Source organism: Myiozetetes cayanensis, unplaced genomic scaffold (assembly GCF_022539395.1).
Source record: "Myiozetetes cayanensis isolate MyiCay16 unplaced genomic scaffold, myiCay2020 scf4, whole genome shotgun sequence".
NCBI lineage: Eukaryota > Metazoa > Chordata > Aves > Passeriformes > Tyrannidae > Myiozetetes > Myiozetetes cayanensis.
The window spans coordinates 64,743,414-64,757,943 of NW_026087631.1; the positions used below are offsets into that span (position 1 = coordinate 64,743,414).

General features: G+C 45.6%; 2 protein-coding genes across 4 annotated transcripts in view; one reads left to right on the plus strand and one right to left on the minus strand.

The window, feature by feature from the left end:
- TPGS2 (tubulin polyglutamylase complex subunit 2) overlaps positions 1-14,530 on the minus strand; it is a 698,248-nt gene that overhangs the window by 91,355 nt on the left and 592,363 nt on the right. The window lies entirely within an intron of this gene.
- FAM219A (family with sequence similarity 219 member A) overlaps positions 1-14,530 on the plus strand; it is a 94,429-nt gene that overhangs the window by 65,824 nt on the left and 14,075 nt on the right. For all 3 annotated transcript variants that reach the window (XM_050328829.1, XM_050328828.1, XM_050328827.1), the window contains exon 3: positions 13,735-13,837. In XM_050328829.1, the coding sequence (XP_050184786.1) occupies positions 13,735-13,837 (103 nt within the window). The remainder of the gene's footprint in view (positions 1-13,734; positions 13,838-14,530) is intronic.

Consider the following 14,530-nt stretch of genomic DNA (forward strand, 5'->3'; position numbering starts at 1 on the left):
GCCCTTAGCAGTGGTTAATAAACAGGGCCTTGGAAAGGCTGAGTACACTGAACTGTGCTCAGTGGAGGAAATGAGGTTGTTAGGAGGAAGGAAAGTGTAAGCAGGGACACGTCATGATGTGTAAATGGACATCACTGAAAAACTTATTAGTCAGGGCAGTTCTTCAAAGCCTCTGGGATCTGCTGCACACAGATCCCTCTGCCAGTCTGGCAGTGCTGACGTCACCCAGTTGACTTCAAGTGAAGACCATGGTCCTCAGAGATTTCCAGAGGGAAAATGCCCCATGAGCACCATCTGTCCAGGCACTGACTTTTGCTCTATTCCTTCACTTGGAGAGTTTGGCTGCACTTGGATACTGTCGGATGTACCTGGTAAACACAAACACTCCCAGGGTGATGCCTTGCCACGTCCCCAGCACTGCTGTTGTTAGATGTGGGTTGACCTTCATGTGGTCTGTTCCACATGATCAGGTTGTGAAGCCAGTGATGAATCCTAAGTATGATTTTTCACAAGGTCAGCCAAAGTAAGCAGAGCACATTTAACACTGCAAGTAAAGAAAACCATATGTTCACTTTTCCAGCCACTGAGGCCTATCCAGTGAGCAAAACATGGTATGTTTAACCCCAGATTTATCTGTCTGTGTTATTGGAATTGGCTGTTGCAAAGCAGCCTCTCCAGAACAGACAACAGGGACAGGTTGTTGGAAGTCTTGTTAATTCCAATTCACTGCTTTTAAGCATGAAATCAATGCAATTTACAGAAGAAAATACTTTCTGCCTCTGGTTTCCAATATAGTTCTCTCCAGAGGAATGTGGAAGAGCAATGGCTCTCTGTGCCTTTCCCACCAGACATTGCTGCAGAGATGACACTGTCAGAGCTGTTCTGACAGCTTTGTCACGATGTGGTCAGGAGAGGAGATGCAGCTTGCTTTCCTTTATATTTTACTGGGCCCTGGAGACCTGATAGGAAGAAACCTTATTTCTGTCATCAGGCTGAGTCAATATGATTTAAAGTACACAGGGAACAGATGCAGGGGATAGAAAATTGCTAGTTTGAGTTGTTGTTCCTTTTGTCCTCATTTTTATCCCTGTGAGCTCCAAGTCAGGACCTGTCTCCTCAATCAGATGGCTTTGCTGGATTGTCTGTTGGGTGATCAGGGAATGATGATTCTTATTCTCATTCTCCCAGTGCACACACTGCTCAAGGAGAAACTCTGTTAAAGACAGCTCTGCGAATTCCAGTGCTCCCAAATTTTTACCTAAGTGCCATCCCTCGAAAGGACAAGGCTGTCAGTCCCTGGGCTTCCTCCACATCTCTGCTGAAGAGAAGCTAAAGGTTTTTTATTCCCCAAAGCTTGGCATTGCCCTTCCATTCACCTCATAAGTGCAGCTGTTACCAACCACAAAGACCTGTCGAAAGCAGTGAGTATTTTCTGCCATCCTTTCCCTCTGCTCACAGCTTTTCCTGGTCCTTTTTCAGCACTGAGCGTGCCAGCATCAGTGGGGTGGAGACACTGTCCGGAAATCTGAGTGTTATAGCTATTTCTGTTTGGGTCTTGGCAAAAGCTAGGCTGCTTCCAGCATACTGTGTGTGAGAAAGAGATTCCAGACTTGAGATAGTCCTCCCTGCACTTGCTTGAACTTCTTGCCTCAGGGGAACTGGTGCCTCATTCCCACTCCTTGTCTCTTGCAGACATCCCAGTTCAGAGAACAGTTTCTGATGTTGCTTCACAATGAAGTTGTCTTGAGGAGAGATAAACCTGTCACCCTTATTTTCTGTCCCCAGGGTAATTTGAGATACAGTATGACCTAGAAGTTGCTGGTGCCTGTGTGGAGACAAATAACAAGGAAAAAAGACGACAGTTGATACTACGAGCCCTGCATGCAGCTGGTTGGCAATGGAAACCTGTGTTCTTGATTCAAATCAGATTATGAACAGGAAAATTAATTTATTTACAAGAATACGTAGCAAAACAAAGCAAGCTAGTATCTCTGCAAAGGCTCTCTGAAATCCCACCATGCCTTAAGATTACAACCCCCTGCTCTTCATTTCTTTTGCTTTCAATTGCAGTCTGTAGGATTTAGTTCACTGCACATCCTGCCTGCTCCATCAGCAGCCAGCCAGTATCTTTCCACTGTCATCTCCTCTTCCCTTCACCTCTGCCTGCCCACCTGGCAGCACAAGCTGACTGAAGGACAGGCAGAGCATTTCTTGTAAAGTCTGTGATATATCCTGACCCTTATAAACTCCTTTATATAACCTGACCCTCCTCATTACCCTTTTTCATGATTAAAGTCAACCTGCTTCTGCTACGTTTAAGTGTCTGTGTGTACAAAAGTTAAAGCCTGATGTATGTCTTAATTACTGAAAGATAATTCAAACTGAGGTTAAAACCAAGAGGAACAGTACATCATTGAAACACCTCCCACTCTAGCTGTCTGTAGTCCTTACATACAGTCTCTTCTTTATCTTAATTTCCTCAGGCAAGCAACTTCATCTTCTATACACACTCATTAGTCCCTTAGCTCTACTGCAATAAAGCCTTGCTTGCTGAGACCCTTAGGCTGTTTCTTTCCTCTTCTACAACTCTTCTATTCCTTTCATCTCACCGCAGCTCAGTCGGGCAGACAAACAGGTAACTGTACAAAATAAACCTTATGTTTGTATGCAGGTGGCAATTTTAGCTCTCAAATGTGCCAAGTGAAGCTGAACATGTGTGTGCTGTGGCCCAACACACACCTGATCTAGGCATGCAAAGGGTGTAAAAATTATGATAAGTCTTGTATTACTTTTGCACTTCTCCTTCCTTTTCTCTTAGAAATGCTGTAGGAAATCCTTAACTTATGGTCTTTTGACAGGCAAATCCAAGCTGGGATTTTTCCTCCCTTCAGTGCATACAACTGGTCATTGAGGAGGACAGTAAAACTGTTGGTCTGCCAGAATTTCTGCCTCACTGGTTTGTTTAGGAGAGAGGGTCAGATAGTGGGGACTCAGTAGCTGCAGCATTGCCAGCAGTCTCAGTGCTACGATGTTGAGAGCAGGCAGCTGAGAGGCAGAATCAGGAACCTCCTCTGCCTGCTGTTTGGAGGAGGTGGGCCTGTTTGCCAATCTGAAGGCAAGATTAGTGGTGTGTGGAGTGAGGCACAGGGTCTGACATTCAGTCATGGTCACACCTGCCTCCCTTTTACCTAAACTCCCATTTACAGACCCCAGAAGTAGTTTCAAGCCTTGCTCAGGCCAGCAGTGTTTTAGCACCCACCTTTTGTCCTTTGGGGCTGCCAGGAGCAGCACTGGGATGACAGTGCCATAGTCTCAGCTCTGAAAGAACGGGCCAGCACTTTGGCAGCTTGTGTTTCCAAACCTCTTCTGAGCGTTGCTGCCCCTTGCACTGCCCCAATAAAAGGTAACAGAGGTGTAAAAAAATCAGGATTAAAATACTAGACCATGACACAAACTCACTGACACTGGAGTTCCATATTAAGAACTGTGATCATCTTTCCCAGTATGGTCATGCTTTCTTCAGCATGAGGCAGGCTTTCCCTGAGCCCCTTTGAGCTCTCCCTGCCACTGGAACTGCTGCTCCTTTGAGGGGGCCTTCAGCTCAGCACTGCATGTGTCTGATTTACAGCTGCAGAGCTCTGCAGTTTGGGACAGCATCTGCATCCCCCAGCCCTGCTTCCCCTCTTGCAGCATGCAAAGCAGCTGCAGCCAGAACCTTATTTTTCATCTTGTCTTTCAAGCCCCTTTCTCAGGGGTTTCAGCAGGGACACAGGTTTTCTCTGGCCAGCCCTTTTTCCCTCTGCCACTGGAAGCATGGCTGTGTTTTGTCACCGTTCCCTTTGAGAGGTGTGAGGGAAAGGCAGTTGCCAAACCCTCAGCCCTGCACCTGTAAGGAGAAGGATATTAAGGAACATAAAATAACTGGCAGCAGCATCCTGCCATCCCCTCTGCCATCCTCCAGTGGCTAGCATTGACAGATAGCAGCCCTCCCTGACAAAGGAGACAGGGGATCCCATCCTTGAGGATGGGAAAAGGTTCGATCATTTAGGATAGTTTGGGACTAATCCCTGAGCCCAGTCCTGATTTCTCTACCAAAGCAGGGTCTGAGGTGGAGAAGAAAGGTGGCAGCACGCTGCCCTCTCTGCCAAGGCACCCTACAGAGAACAGACCATCCCCCAGTGAACCCAGTCCTTCAGAGCAGGAGCCAAAACACAAAGCCAGAGGTGAAGCTTTCTCTAAAGTCTTTGCAAAGAGAAAGAGGAAAGGAGTTCCCACTCCTCCCTGAGGTGAGCCACCCACCCCAATCCAAATATCAAAATGACAGGCTAAGCCCTTTGAAACTGTACTTGTGAGGTCTCCAGCTGCCCTAGATAAACCCCGCCTACCTCCCTCTACACCATCTGGCGAGACTTCAGAGGAGAGAAGCGGGACCCTTTGAGCTGCTGCCAGGTGTAACAACCAGGCTGCAACACTGAGCTGTCACTACTGAGGGCCACCATGCCCCAGTGATCTGGCAGCAGCCTCAGGTGTCTCCCAAACAACTCTTGCAGGTACTTCTGGAGCAGGAGGAAGAAGTGTCAGGGCATGCCATACACAAGGGCTCACACAGAGATCTCCAAGACAATAGGTGCCACTGTCCCTCTGAAATAGTTTTCCTGCCAGCTTAATTAATGAAACCTTAATCAGCAGATTGGTTAATCATAAACTTATTAAATAACTAATTGAGCTCTAAGGCTGTGTGTCAAATTTCCAGACCATGGCAGCCTCTCTAAGGGAGGGATCAGGTCAGTAATCCTGTTAGGGGGAGCGGGTTTGCTCTGTGGGACATCTCTGACTGAGCCGCTGGTGATCCAAGTACCCAGGACTGGGTGTCATTAATTGAATAGCAGGAAGAGGCATCCGGAGCTGTACATACCCTGTTCTGCTGTAGAGATTCGTAGCAAACAGGCAATTCATCTAGTGAAATGCTGCCTGAAAGCCCTCTTCTGGGGAGCAGAGTATTTGGAGGGTGACATGTGCTCCAGATACTCGGCTCACTAGTAATGCATTTTCTTTCCTTTTCCAGGGAAGAAAACAGTAGGTATTGCACTACAGAGCAGGGATTTGTCAAAGCATGGTGGGATGAGGAGTATCCATCCATTCAGCCTGTTAAGCAGCCTGGTTCCCTTTCTCTGTCTGCTTTCGTCTTCTTAGATAGAAAATAGGGAATTTTGTTTGAAGTGTATAGGTTTGTAGAAACCCGGTGCAGCAGATGATAAAGCAGAATGGATCAAATATATGACATTTTGCTGCTAGGTAAAGCCAGAAACATGGCTTGGTTTGTCAGCTGCAGTCCAGTCTTGGGAAAAGTCCAAAGGTCCTTTCCAACCATGATGCTGGAGTCAGTGAGCTGCAAGTCTCTTCCAAGCTTATGTGCTGCCTGTGGCATTAGCACTTACAACTTTGTTTTGCCTGCTAGATGGGAAATCAACAAATCATTCCAAACAGGGTCTCTGCCCATCAGTGAAAGCTTTCCCAATTACAACATACTAAAAATAAATTAAATCTATATTTTATGTAAATGATACAGCACATGTTCTCTGCCATAGGCTGATCTTTAGCATGCAGGCATGGACATTTGACTAAGTGCTTATGCAGTTGAAGCCTACTTGTGCCAGACTCTATTTAAGTGGATTTTATACAAATACACACCATATGATGACCTCCTGTGTAACCAAAGGCTGTGAGTATTCAGCTAAGTAAGTTTGTACTATCACTCTCCTAAATACACATCACATTTACTGTATGCATCAGTGACCTTAATGCTCCTTCACAGAACATGAGGACTCAGAATAAATGTGATGTAGGCACTGATATTAACTCTGTTTATCTAGTAGATGATGTCTTTAGCATAGCTGACGTTTTAAATGAAGAGCATTAAATTGCACTTAGTAGACTCTTCTTCTTTTTTTTTCTTTTTTTTTTCTTTTTTTTCTTTTTTTTTTTCTGTCTGCAATGTCATTTAGCAGGGTCAAGCAAATGGCTTTGGCTTAAACCTGTGGTCAGGTGACAAGAAATGATGAGGGAGCATTTGCAGATCTTTCCAGGTGAAATAACTTAATTCTCTTTGTCCCTTTAAAGTATGTTAAGGGAGAGAGTACCTCACTTTTATGAATTATATTTTGTAGACATCTGTTTATAAAGTGAAACTTTTTAGCTGGAGTTGTCAGGATACAAATGCTTCCCCAGATATCTAGCTTTTTGCTTCTCTCTGGCAGGAAAAATATTCTTTGAAAAGAACATGGAAATACCAAATAAGTCCCCTTCTGAAGGTAAATGTGGAAAATGGGGGGAAAAAACAATTTAAATATAACCAATACTATTCATATATTCCAGTTTTGACAGTGATAAATCTTTATATGCAGTATTTTGCAGCCATTAGGAATAAAAGTCTCAATCCTTTAAAATTAAGTGGGAAAGCACATGCTGAATGAGAACAAAACAAATGCCCTTCTGAAGTGGGAGCTGTGATAATAGGTGCCTTTGAAATCAGTAGAGAAAGGTGTTCAAAGATAAAGAGAGATGAATTGCTGCCTGCTGCTACACTCTAACAACCTATCTGAATAAAATGGCTGCAGAGACAGCTCGGGCGGAGGACTGGGAGCAGTAATCCTGGTTCTCTGGTCCCCTGCTACCACAGATGCCCTATATGGCTTTAAGGTAAACCAGTTAAGTAGTTTCTACCAGCAGTAAAATGCAACCTACTGTTTTACAAAAATGATTCACAATCCTGTTGTGCCATGAAGAGGGAAGATACTCTTATGTTCAGAATAGTGGGGTTTTTTTCCCTGAAGTGTACAGCCCTAAGGTTTTTGCTGCTACATGTGTAACTGCAGTGAATCACCTGCTGTGCATACTGGCTGCTGCTTGTAGTAGCTCCTATACAAGAAGTGAAGAGCTGCAACCTTGAATAGTGAGAGACAAAAGTATTAACTTTGTACTCTCTAGGTCATTCACCGGTTCTTTGATCAGGCCTTCTTGGGAGCTGAAGGGAGCCTAAAGCCTCTCCCAGCCCACTGGTGTTTGTGCCATCTCTCAGCCAGACCAAAGGCACAGAGCAGCAGCCAGATCAACAAGACCTATGGAAATGCTACTACTTGGATGTTTAAAACCTGGCCCAAGAGAGACCGTGGAAAGCAGATTCATACAAACTGTTATTGCTAGCCAGTTCTCACAATCAAGAGCTAGAGACTAGAAAATAGCTCACTATCCTCCCCAAGTCTGGCTGGGCCAGAAAAATAATGTGCTCCAGCTAAAAATACTGTGTCTCGCCCAAGTTGGTAGTTGGATGACTTAGCTGTCTGACCCCTGCTATCTGAACAGTCTTTTCTGAAACCAAGTGAAACAATCCTGATTCAGATGGCCTGGCCTGAATAATCAGTGCTGATGCCCAGCCTGTATCAGCTTGAAACCATATTCCCTGTATTCACAGCAGGGGGCTGACCACAGACAGATCCTTTCTGTTTCTACTGCTCCTGTTTAGTAAAAATCACTTTTCTTTCGTCTTCCTTTTCAATGCAGGGAGGCACAGCCATCAGCTGCACTAATGCGGCATTTACACTCTCCAAATCTCCCCAGGGAGCACAGCCCTCACTGGGATCAGCATAGCCCTGTCACACAGCTTTCTTACACCTTCCTCTCTTTACAGCCTGCAGGTAAAGCCCCTATTGATGTACATACCCTGAAATCTCTCCAAGTAGTGACACAGTCCTGCCTGACAAATACTCTCTGTCAGGGGTGAAAGGCAGAGAAGGTTTCAGTGTCAGCTAGATGCATGCTAATGTCCCCGAGCTAAGTGATGCAAGTGAGCCAAAATCAGGACTTGGGCTTGAGGAAGTTGTAGACAGCACTTTGTTCTTTCTCCCTCCATTTGCTCACTACTGTTCATCATTCACTGGGATCTTAACAGAAGGATTAGTTTTATATAATGTGTAATTTAAATTCTCAGCTTGCTTGAGAAGTTAGAATTCATCAGGGAGTCACTACAGTCCTCAGCCTCAGAAACAGTTTGGCTGACTGTGGGAGACAGAGAGGGAAATACATCCCAAAATCTCATATCATAGACCTTGAAGATGAAAAAAATACAACTCTGTCACACTGGATTAATTTCTCTTTGTCTTCCCACTGCAGCAAATCCCATGGGCCCATACTGCACTGTCCCCATAGCATGAAACTTTGTGTTCTGGTCAGGCAGGATCACAAGCATTTGAGTTACTGAGGATCAGCCAGCAGCTCTCAGCAAAGAGACAGGAGCAGTCAGCACCTGCCTGCTTCCACCCCACAGTGACAAGGAAGCAAATTGGCCTCATCTGTCATAAAATAGCATTTGTGCCAATCAGGCTGCCCTGGCTGAGGGAGCTGCAGGTGATCAAGCACAGTGGCACTGAGGCCATGGAATCCTAAGTCTCCCTCCACCCACTGCTAACTGATCATAGCCAGGCTTACTCATCATCTTGGGACAAATGCGAATTTGGGGTGTGTGCTCCTCCAAATAGTTCTTCAGCGTAGTACAGGGTGATGTTCAACAGATTCCTGGGTTGTCTGCTTCACCTCATGTCGCAAAAGGGGCAGTTCTGCAGGAGTCTCAAGCATATGGCTACTTTTGCCATTTCTGAGGCAGAGTTTAGGCAAAACCAAGGTCTCCCACTACATAGCCACGTGCACCAAAGAAACTGTTCAGCATTTCATTTAACAAAACAGGAAGATGTTGTTAAACTGGTTATGCTTTTGTTTCAATGCTGAAATCAGGGAAGTAATTTTAAGGATGCATTCAAATCTAATTTTTAATTTAGAGACATTCATGTTAAGTCCATTCTGCTTCCCATGCTCCATTACTATTTTCCCTCATCATAAAGCAGCTAGACGCATCCTGCCAGCTGAACAGGTAACCATTTTAAATTGCACTAAGTCATTTCAAGCAGTGCTTGAAATCATGCATTAGGGCTGCAGCTGTTCCCATGATAAGGGGAGAATTCAGCCCCTCTCTATTTAGACATGACTTTCTCTCTAAAGAAGGCTCCCTGTAGGGGTGTGCATCATTTGTCAGTGTGCAGCTGTCTGCCCATCCATCCTGAAGGCACATCCTAGATCAGGCAGGTGAAACTACACTGGAACAAGGGTGGTTTGCTGAGTGCTGGTCATACTGTGGCGCCTTCTTATTGAGGACCTTTGCAGGCTCTTGTAATAGGACACCATTGCCAGACAGGGAACAAGGCTGAGCGTTGCTCTGGTTGTGCCTGCAGCCTGCATTTCCTTTGCTCCTTTATACTTAACGTGTTAGTCCTGCCTTACTGAAAGCTCCATGAGCTGCTTTGGCTGTTGTGACCATTGGAGCTTACCTTGAAACAGCACTTGGAGCAGATGCTGAGTGGCTCAGATGGAGTGAGCAAGTGGCACAGGCTGGTGCGAGGCTGGCACAAAGGCAGTGGTTTATTCACTGAGCAGGTTCATCTCTCTTTAAATGATTTTAATGTCATAAGGGGACAAAGTGTCTTAAAGATGAAATGACAAGGTGGACAAGAAAGGAAGGGCAAGTTGTGATGTGGTTGGCAGATCCAGACAAAAAGCTGTTCCCCATGCTGTTCAGAGCAGGATAGTGGTATTAACTGACAGCACAGCTGTCTGTGTTCTCCAAGATCTTCACTTGAACAGAAGTCAAGGCTGCTTTGCTCCACTCAAGCATGGAGCCAGGTAGATTACCTGTGGTGTGCTGACCCTGGCTGGACAGCAGGTGCCTGCCAAAACCACTCTATCACTCAGCTGGGCAGAGGAGTGAAAATACAGTGACAACAGGGGCTTTTCACGGGGTCACAGGCTCCTTCAGGCATCCACCTGCTCTGATGTGGGATCCTCCATAGGCTGTAGGTGGATCTCTGCTGCCCCATGGACCTCCACAAGCTGCAGGGGAACCTCACCATGGTCTTCACTGTGGGCTGCAGGGGAATCTCTTCTCCAGAGCCTGGAGCACCTCCTGCCCCTCCTTCTACGCTGATCTGAGTGTCTGCAGTACTGTTTTTCTCACACATCTTCACTCCTCTACAGTTTTTTTCCTCCCCTTCCTAACTGTGTTATTGCAGAGGCTCTACCACCATTGCTGGTGGGCCCTCTTGGCAGGTCCATCTTGTAGCCAGCTGGAATTGGTTCTGTCAGATATATGGAAGCTTCCAGCAGCTTCTCATAGAGCCTACCTCTGCCCACTACCAAAAACTTGCACACAAACCCAGTACATCACCCAACACAGTAACCTTGCTAATGATCAGACAGGATCTTCAGACCCCTAACTGAACCTATTTCTTAACGTTAAAGGCACATGCAGGCTGCTTCATGCCCTCCCAACCTCCCCTGCTCTATCCTGCTTCTTCAACAAAGTGTCTCTGGAAAATTATGAAAAGCCAGAAGGAAGTTGGATTTGGTTAAAGCTGCACTCCCCCAGCTCTTGCAACCCTGCTGGTATTGCTGATGGTTGCTGTTGGCACTGCAAGCCATCACACCTGTACTCACAGTGTTCTTGGTCACCTGTAACTGTTTCACGGGAGGGGGAATGACAAACCATGTGTGAATTTGAGTATTTCACTAGGTACAATTTTAAAAAGTAGAACAGCCAAATGAAATGAAAGCTAAACAATTTATTTTAAATACTTGCAAATGCCATGTAAGAGAATCACTGGGGCTCTGCTGTTACATTGCCAGTAATTAGTGATTTCTCTGAAGTAGCTGGAGAGCAGCTTTATTTCATTCTGACTTTCCCATCTCTGAATCTCTGTCCTTCACCTTCTGTCTCTGCTGTATTAGCTTTTCATCCAACAGCAAACTCACCAAACATGAAATAACCACTGACTGGAAATCAGTCTTCTCCTTTTTTCATTTGTTCTTGTATGTTCCATTTTCTCTGTGTTTGGCAGGACTACCTGTTAGCAGAATCACAGAATCCCAGAGTGACAGAATAGGTAAGGCTGTAAGGGGCCACAGAGGGTCATCTGGTCCAACCTCCCTCCACAAGCAGGGTCATCCCAGAGCACATGACACAGGATTGTATCCAGATGGTTCTGGAATATCTCCAGTGAGAGAGACTCCACACCTTCTCTGAACAATCCGCTCCACTGCTCAGTCACCCACGTGGTAAAGTTCTTGCTCAGGTGGAACTTCTGTGCAACAGTTTCTGCCTGTTGCCTCTTGTCCTGTTGCTCAGCACCACCAAGCAAAGTCTGGCTCTGTCCTCTGACACCCTCCATTCAGATAATTACAGACATTGATGAGGTCCCCTCCCAGTCATCTCTGCTCCCTCAGCCCTTCCTCCTCTCACCTTGTCTTTACTCTGCTGGTTACGTGTCTCATTGCAGATTCTGTGAGAACGGCTTTAATTTGTGAAATTAGAGGTGTTTGTTAAAATGTTGGACCCTGAAAGTAACATCTTTAGAAGTGCCTAAGTCAGACACATTTCTAAAAGGAACTCAGGTAGTCAGAGTTTGGGAACTTGGCCTTTGAACAAATGTCTGGGAAAACCGAATGAGCTGAAAGCCAGGGAAAGAGCTCGTTTGCCTAGAAGTTGGGTTCACAGACTCCACTGGCTACACCAGGAGGAAACACCACACAGAAAATGGGCACTGAAAACCTCCATCCTCTGTTCTGATAGACCTGATGGTTGGTGTGCAAGGCTGGAATTTGTAGCTCAGAATTACTGCAAGGGATTGGCACCCAAAAGCTCCCTTGGGTGATGATGGAAGTAGCAGTAGTTCATAACACTTGTAAGGCTCAAATACTAGGTTTCCATGCCTTAAAACCTGATGTGACTCTGCACACATTCACCACCTTCCAGGAGCTTGTTCTAACACACTGGGACTGAGCAGAACTCCCACTCCCCCTCGGAGACAAAATTGCATTTTGACCACCAGGGACTCACACTTCATAGTATTCAACGGGGAGATGAACTGTTGATTCACATTTAAGAAATTTGGCTGTGGATATAAGCGTAGATTTTCCTACCACACTCACATTGCATTGGGATTGTTCACTCCAAGCCACTAAATAAGTGAAAGGACTAAATAGAAAAGCTCATGTCATTCTGACCCACACGTTGCAATAGGAATCAGTAATAGAGTAGAAATGGTCACAGAGAGACCTACTGGAGGAAAACACGGTTAGTGAAAGTCCAGGTTCATCAGCTGAATGAGTAATCTGAGTTAGAGAACAGCATTAGTGCTTGTGCTGAGGGATCAATAAAAAGTAGAGTGCTGGTTCATTTAAAAGGCTCAGGCAGGCCTAAGTGCCACAAAAGAAAATGAAACCTGTATCCTTGTTTCTGAGTCAGGTGTCTTTTGTGAGTTATACAGCCTCCTAAAGCATTGGCAGCTTGTCTCAGTGCTGTGTATTTGTGGTCAGTGCTGGAGTTTCTGAAGCAGATGGGTGGAAATTGGGTTGTATTTAGTATTGTAAATGTTTGCCTCCACAGAGCCCCACTTTATCCCTCTCTGGACAGCAAAATTCAAGCAGCAAAATACCATGCTTTTATTATGGAGACTGAGATAATCAATGCATTTGAAAGTTCCAGTACTGAGAAATTTCTCTGATTTAAAGTTCTGACTTCAATCCTTTATCAGTCTCTTAGCTGTTCATGCCAGAGGGAGTTATTAATCCCATCCCTTTCCTGCCAAGTTCCATGAGCATTTATTGGCCCCTGCTGTCATCAGGAGCAGGGGTGGGCATGGTTTGTAGAAATATGTACTCTTCTCTCCGTGTTCCTCATCATCACAATCTCTAGGCATCTCTGCTGCTTACTTCTCCCTCAAATAAGGCAGCCTTGGGCATGTGTTACCCTGCTCTGACCTGTGAGGAAGGGACAGAGTGGCCCACCTTGAACTTGCTCACAAAGTAGCACGTTTCTTTTCCACAACAAGCAGGAAAAGCTGCTTTTCTCTCCAAGGGGAAATAAAATCTGGGGAAAAAAAAATCAGTACAATTCACACACTGTAGGAGAAGCAGAAGTAAAACAAATTCACTATTCAGGTTCCTCAGCAAGCAGTCTGGTATATCCATATTTTTCAGGTATGCCACAAAAGTAGTTTCCAACATTTTCTCACACTCTGGAGAATGTTTTTAAGCAGTCCTTTTCCTACCATACTGGCCCCATGCTCAGCTTTTACCTACAAACCTCATCTGGCATTGCAGGATAAGACAGGGGTAGTTGGCCCAACTTCTGCAACTAATTGGTGACTCAGACCAATTGATTTTCCACAGGATATAAGGCAAGACTTTGAATCAGATAATTTAATATCAGTTTGTATGAAAACCCATCATCCCTGGGTTCCTATCCTTGCTGGAGGCACAGCCATATTAGTACAGCACAGTATCATGCAGCAACCAGCTGCAGACAGGGACCAGGTCTCTGTCCTTGCCTCCACTGGGTTTCATCCAGAAACTCCAAGACCTTAGAGACCAAGATCTTAGTGTGTTGATGTCAAGAAGCTGCTGTGAGTGAATGTACCTTAGTTTTAGTACCTGGTGACCTCAAAGAAAGTGTAACACAGCTCATCTGGCCTTTGCAGTGTCCCTCCAAAAGAGATGTAGAGCTCATTTACTCCTTTGCTATTAATTCTGGTATGCCTTTTGCCACTATCAAATCTGGATCTCTGTAGCTGTATGGTGGCCAGCTAGGCTGTTGCCCTGATTTTGCTTTTGCCCTTTGTGTCTCATATGCAGAGAAGCAGAGGGAGCTGGCTCGGAAGGGCTCCCTGAAGAATGGCAACATGGGAAGCCCAGTGAATCAGCAGCCCAAGAAGAACAACGTGATGGCACGAACAAGGTAAAGGACTGGAAAAGTACTCATAGCTGTTCTCTAAGCTGCAGTTCCTGGGGAATTGGGGTGGTCAAGGATGATGTTGGTAGCCAATTGCCTACTGCCAAACATGCTGCAAGAGCAGGGATGTCTCTTCCCTGAGCTGGCACAGGCCCAAGTGCCCTGTGCTGCGTTGCATTGCATGCCCTGATAAGATGCAGGGACAGCTGAGCCCAGCACCAGCCCAGGACCAGGCAGAGGCAGCCTGGCCTGGTTGAAATCAGGGGTTTGATAGAGCTGTCTTGCAGGTTCTGGGTAGTCTCATGTAACACCTAATCCTGCCACTGGGAGAGGTACAGAGCTGCTTCATGTAACACGAACTGGCTTAGACCTTAGTTCTGCCTTGGCTGCTTTTATCACAGTAGTACTGAGCCTTTCCCCATACTGACTGATTTAATGAAGGCTTGTAAATAATCTATCTCTCTGTGCCTTGCTATACACCTCCTCCACCCTTGGAACAGCATGGTCATGCTTTACTGGAGATGCTCTGGCACATCTCTGTATGATATTATCAGACAGTGCTACAAACTGCTGTAAACAAAGACATTCCTTGATGAATACTTTCTTTTAGAGTATTTCAATTTTTTTCCACAGAAACTTCAGTACACCAATATATTACTTACCTACATCCAGAAGGGAGGGAGGCCCCTGAGACCACAG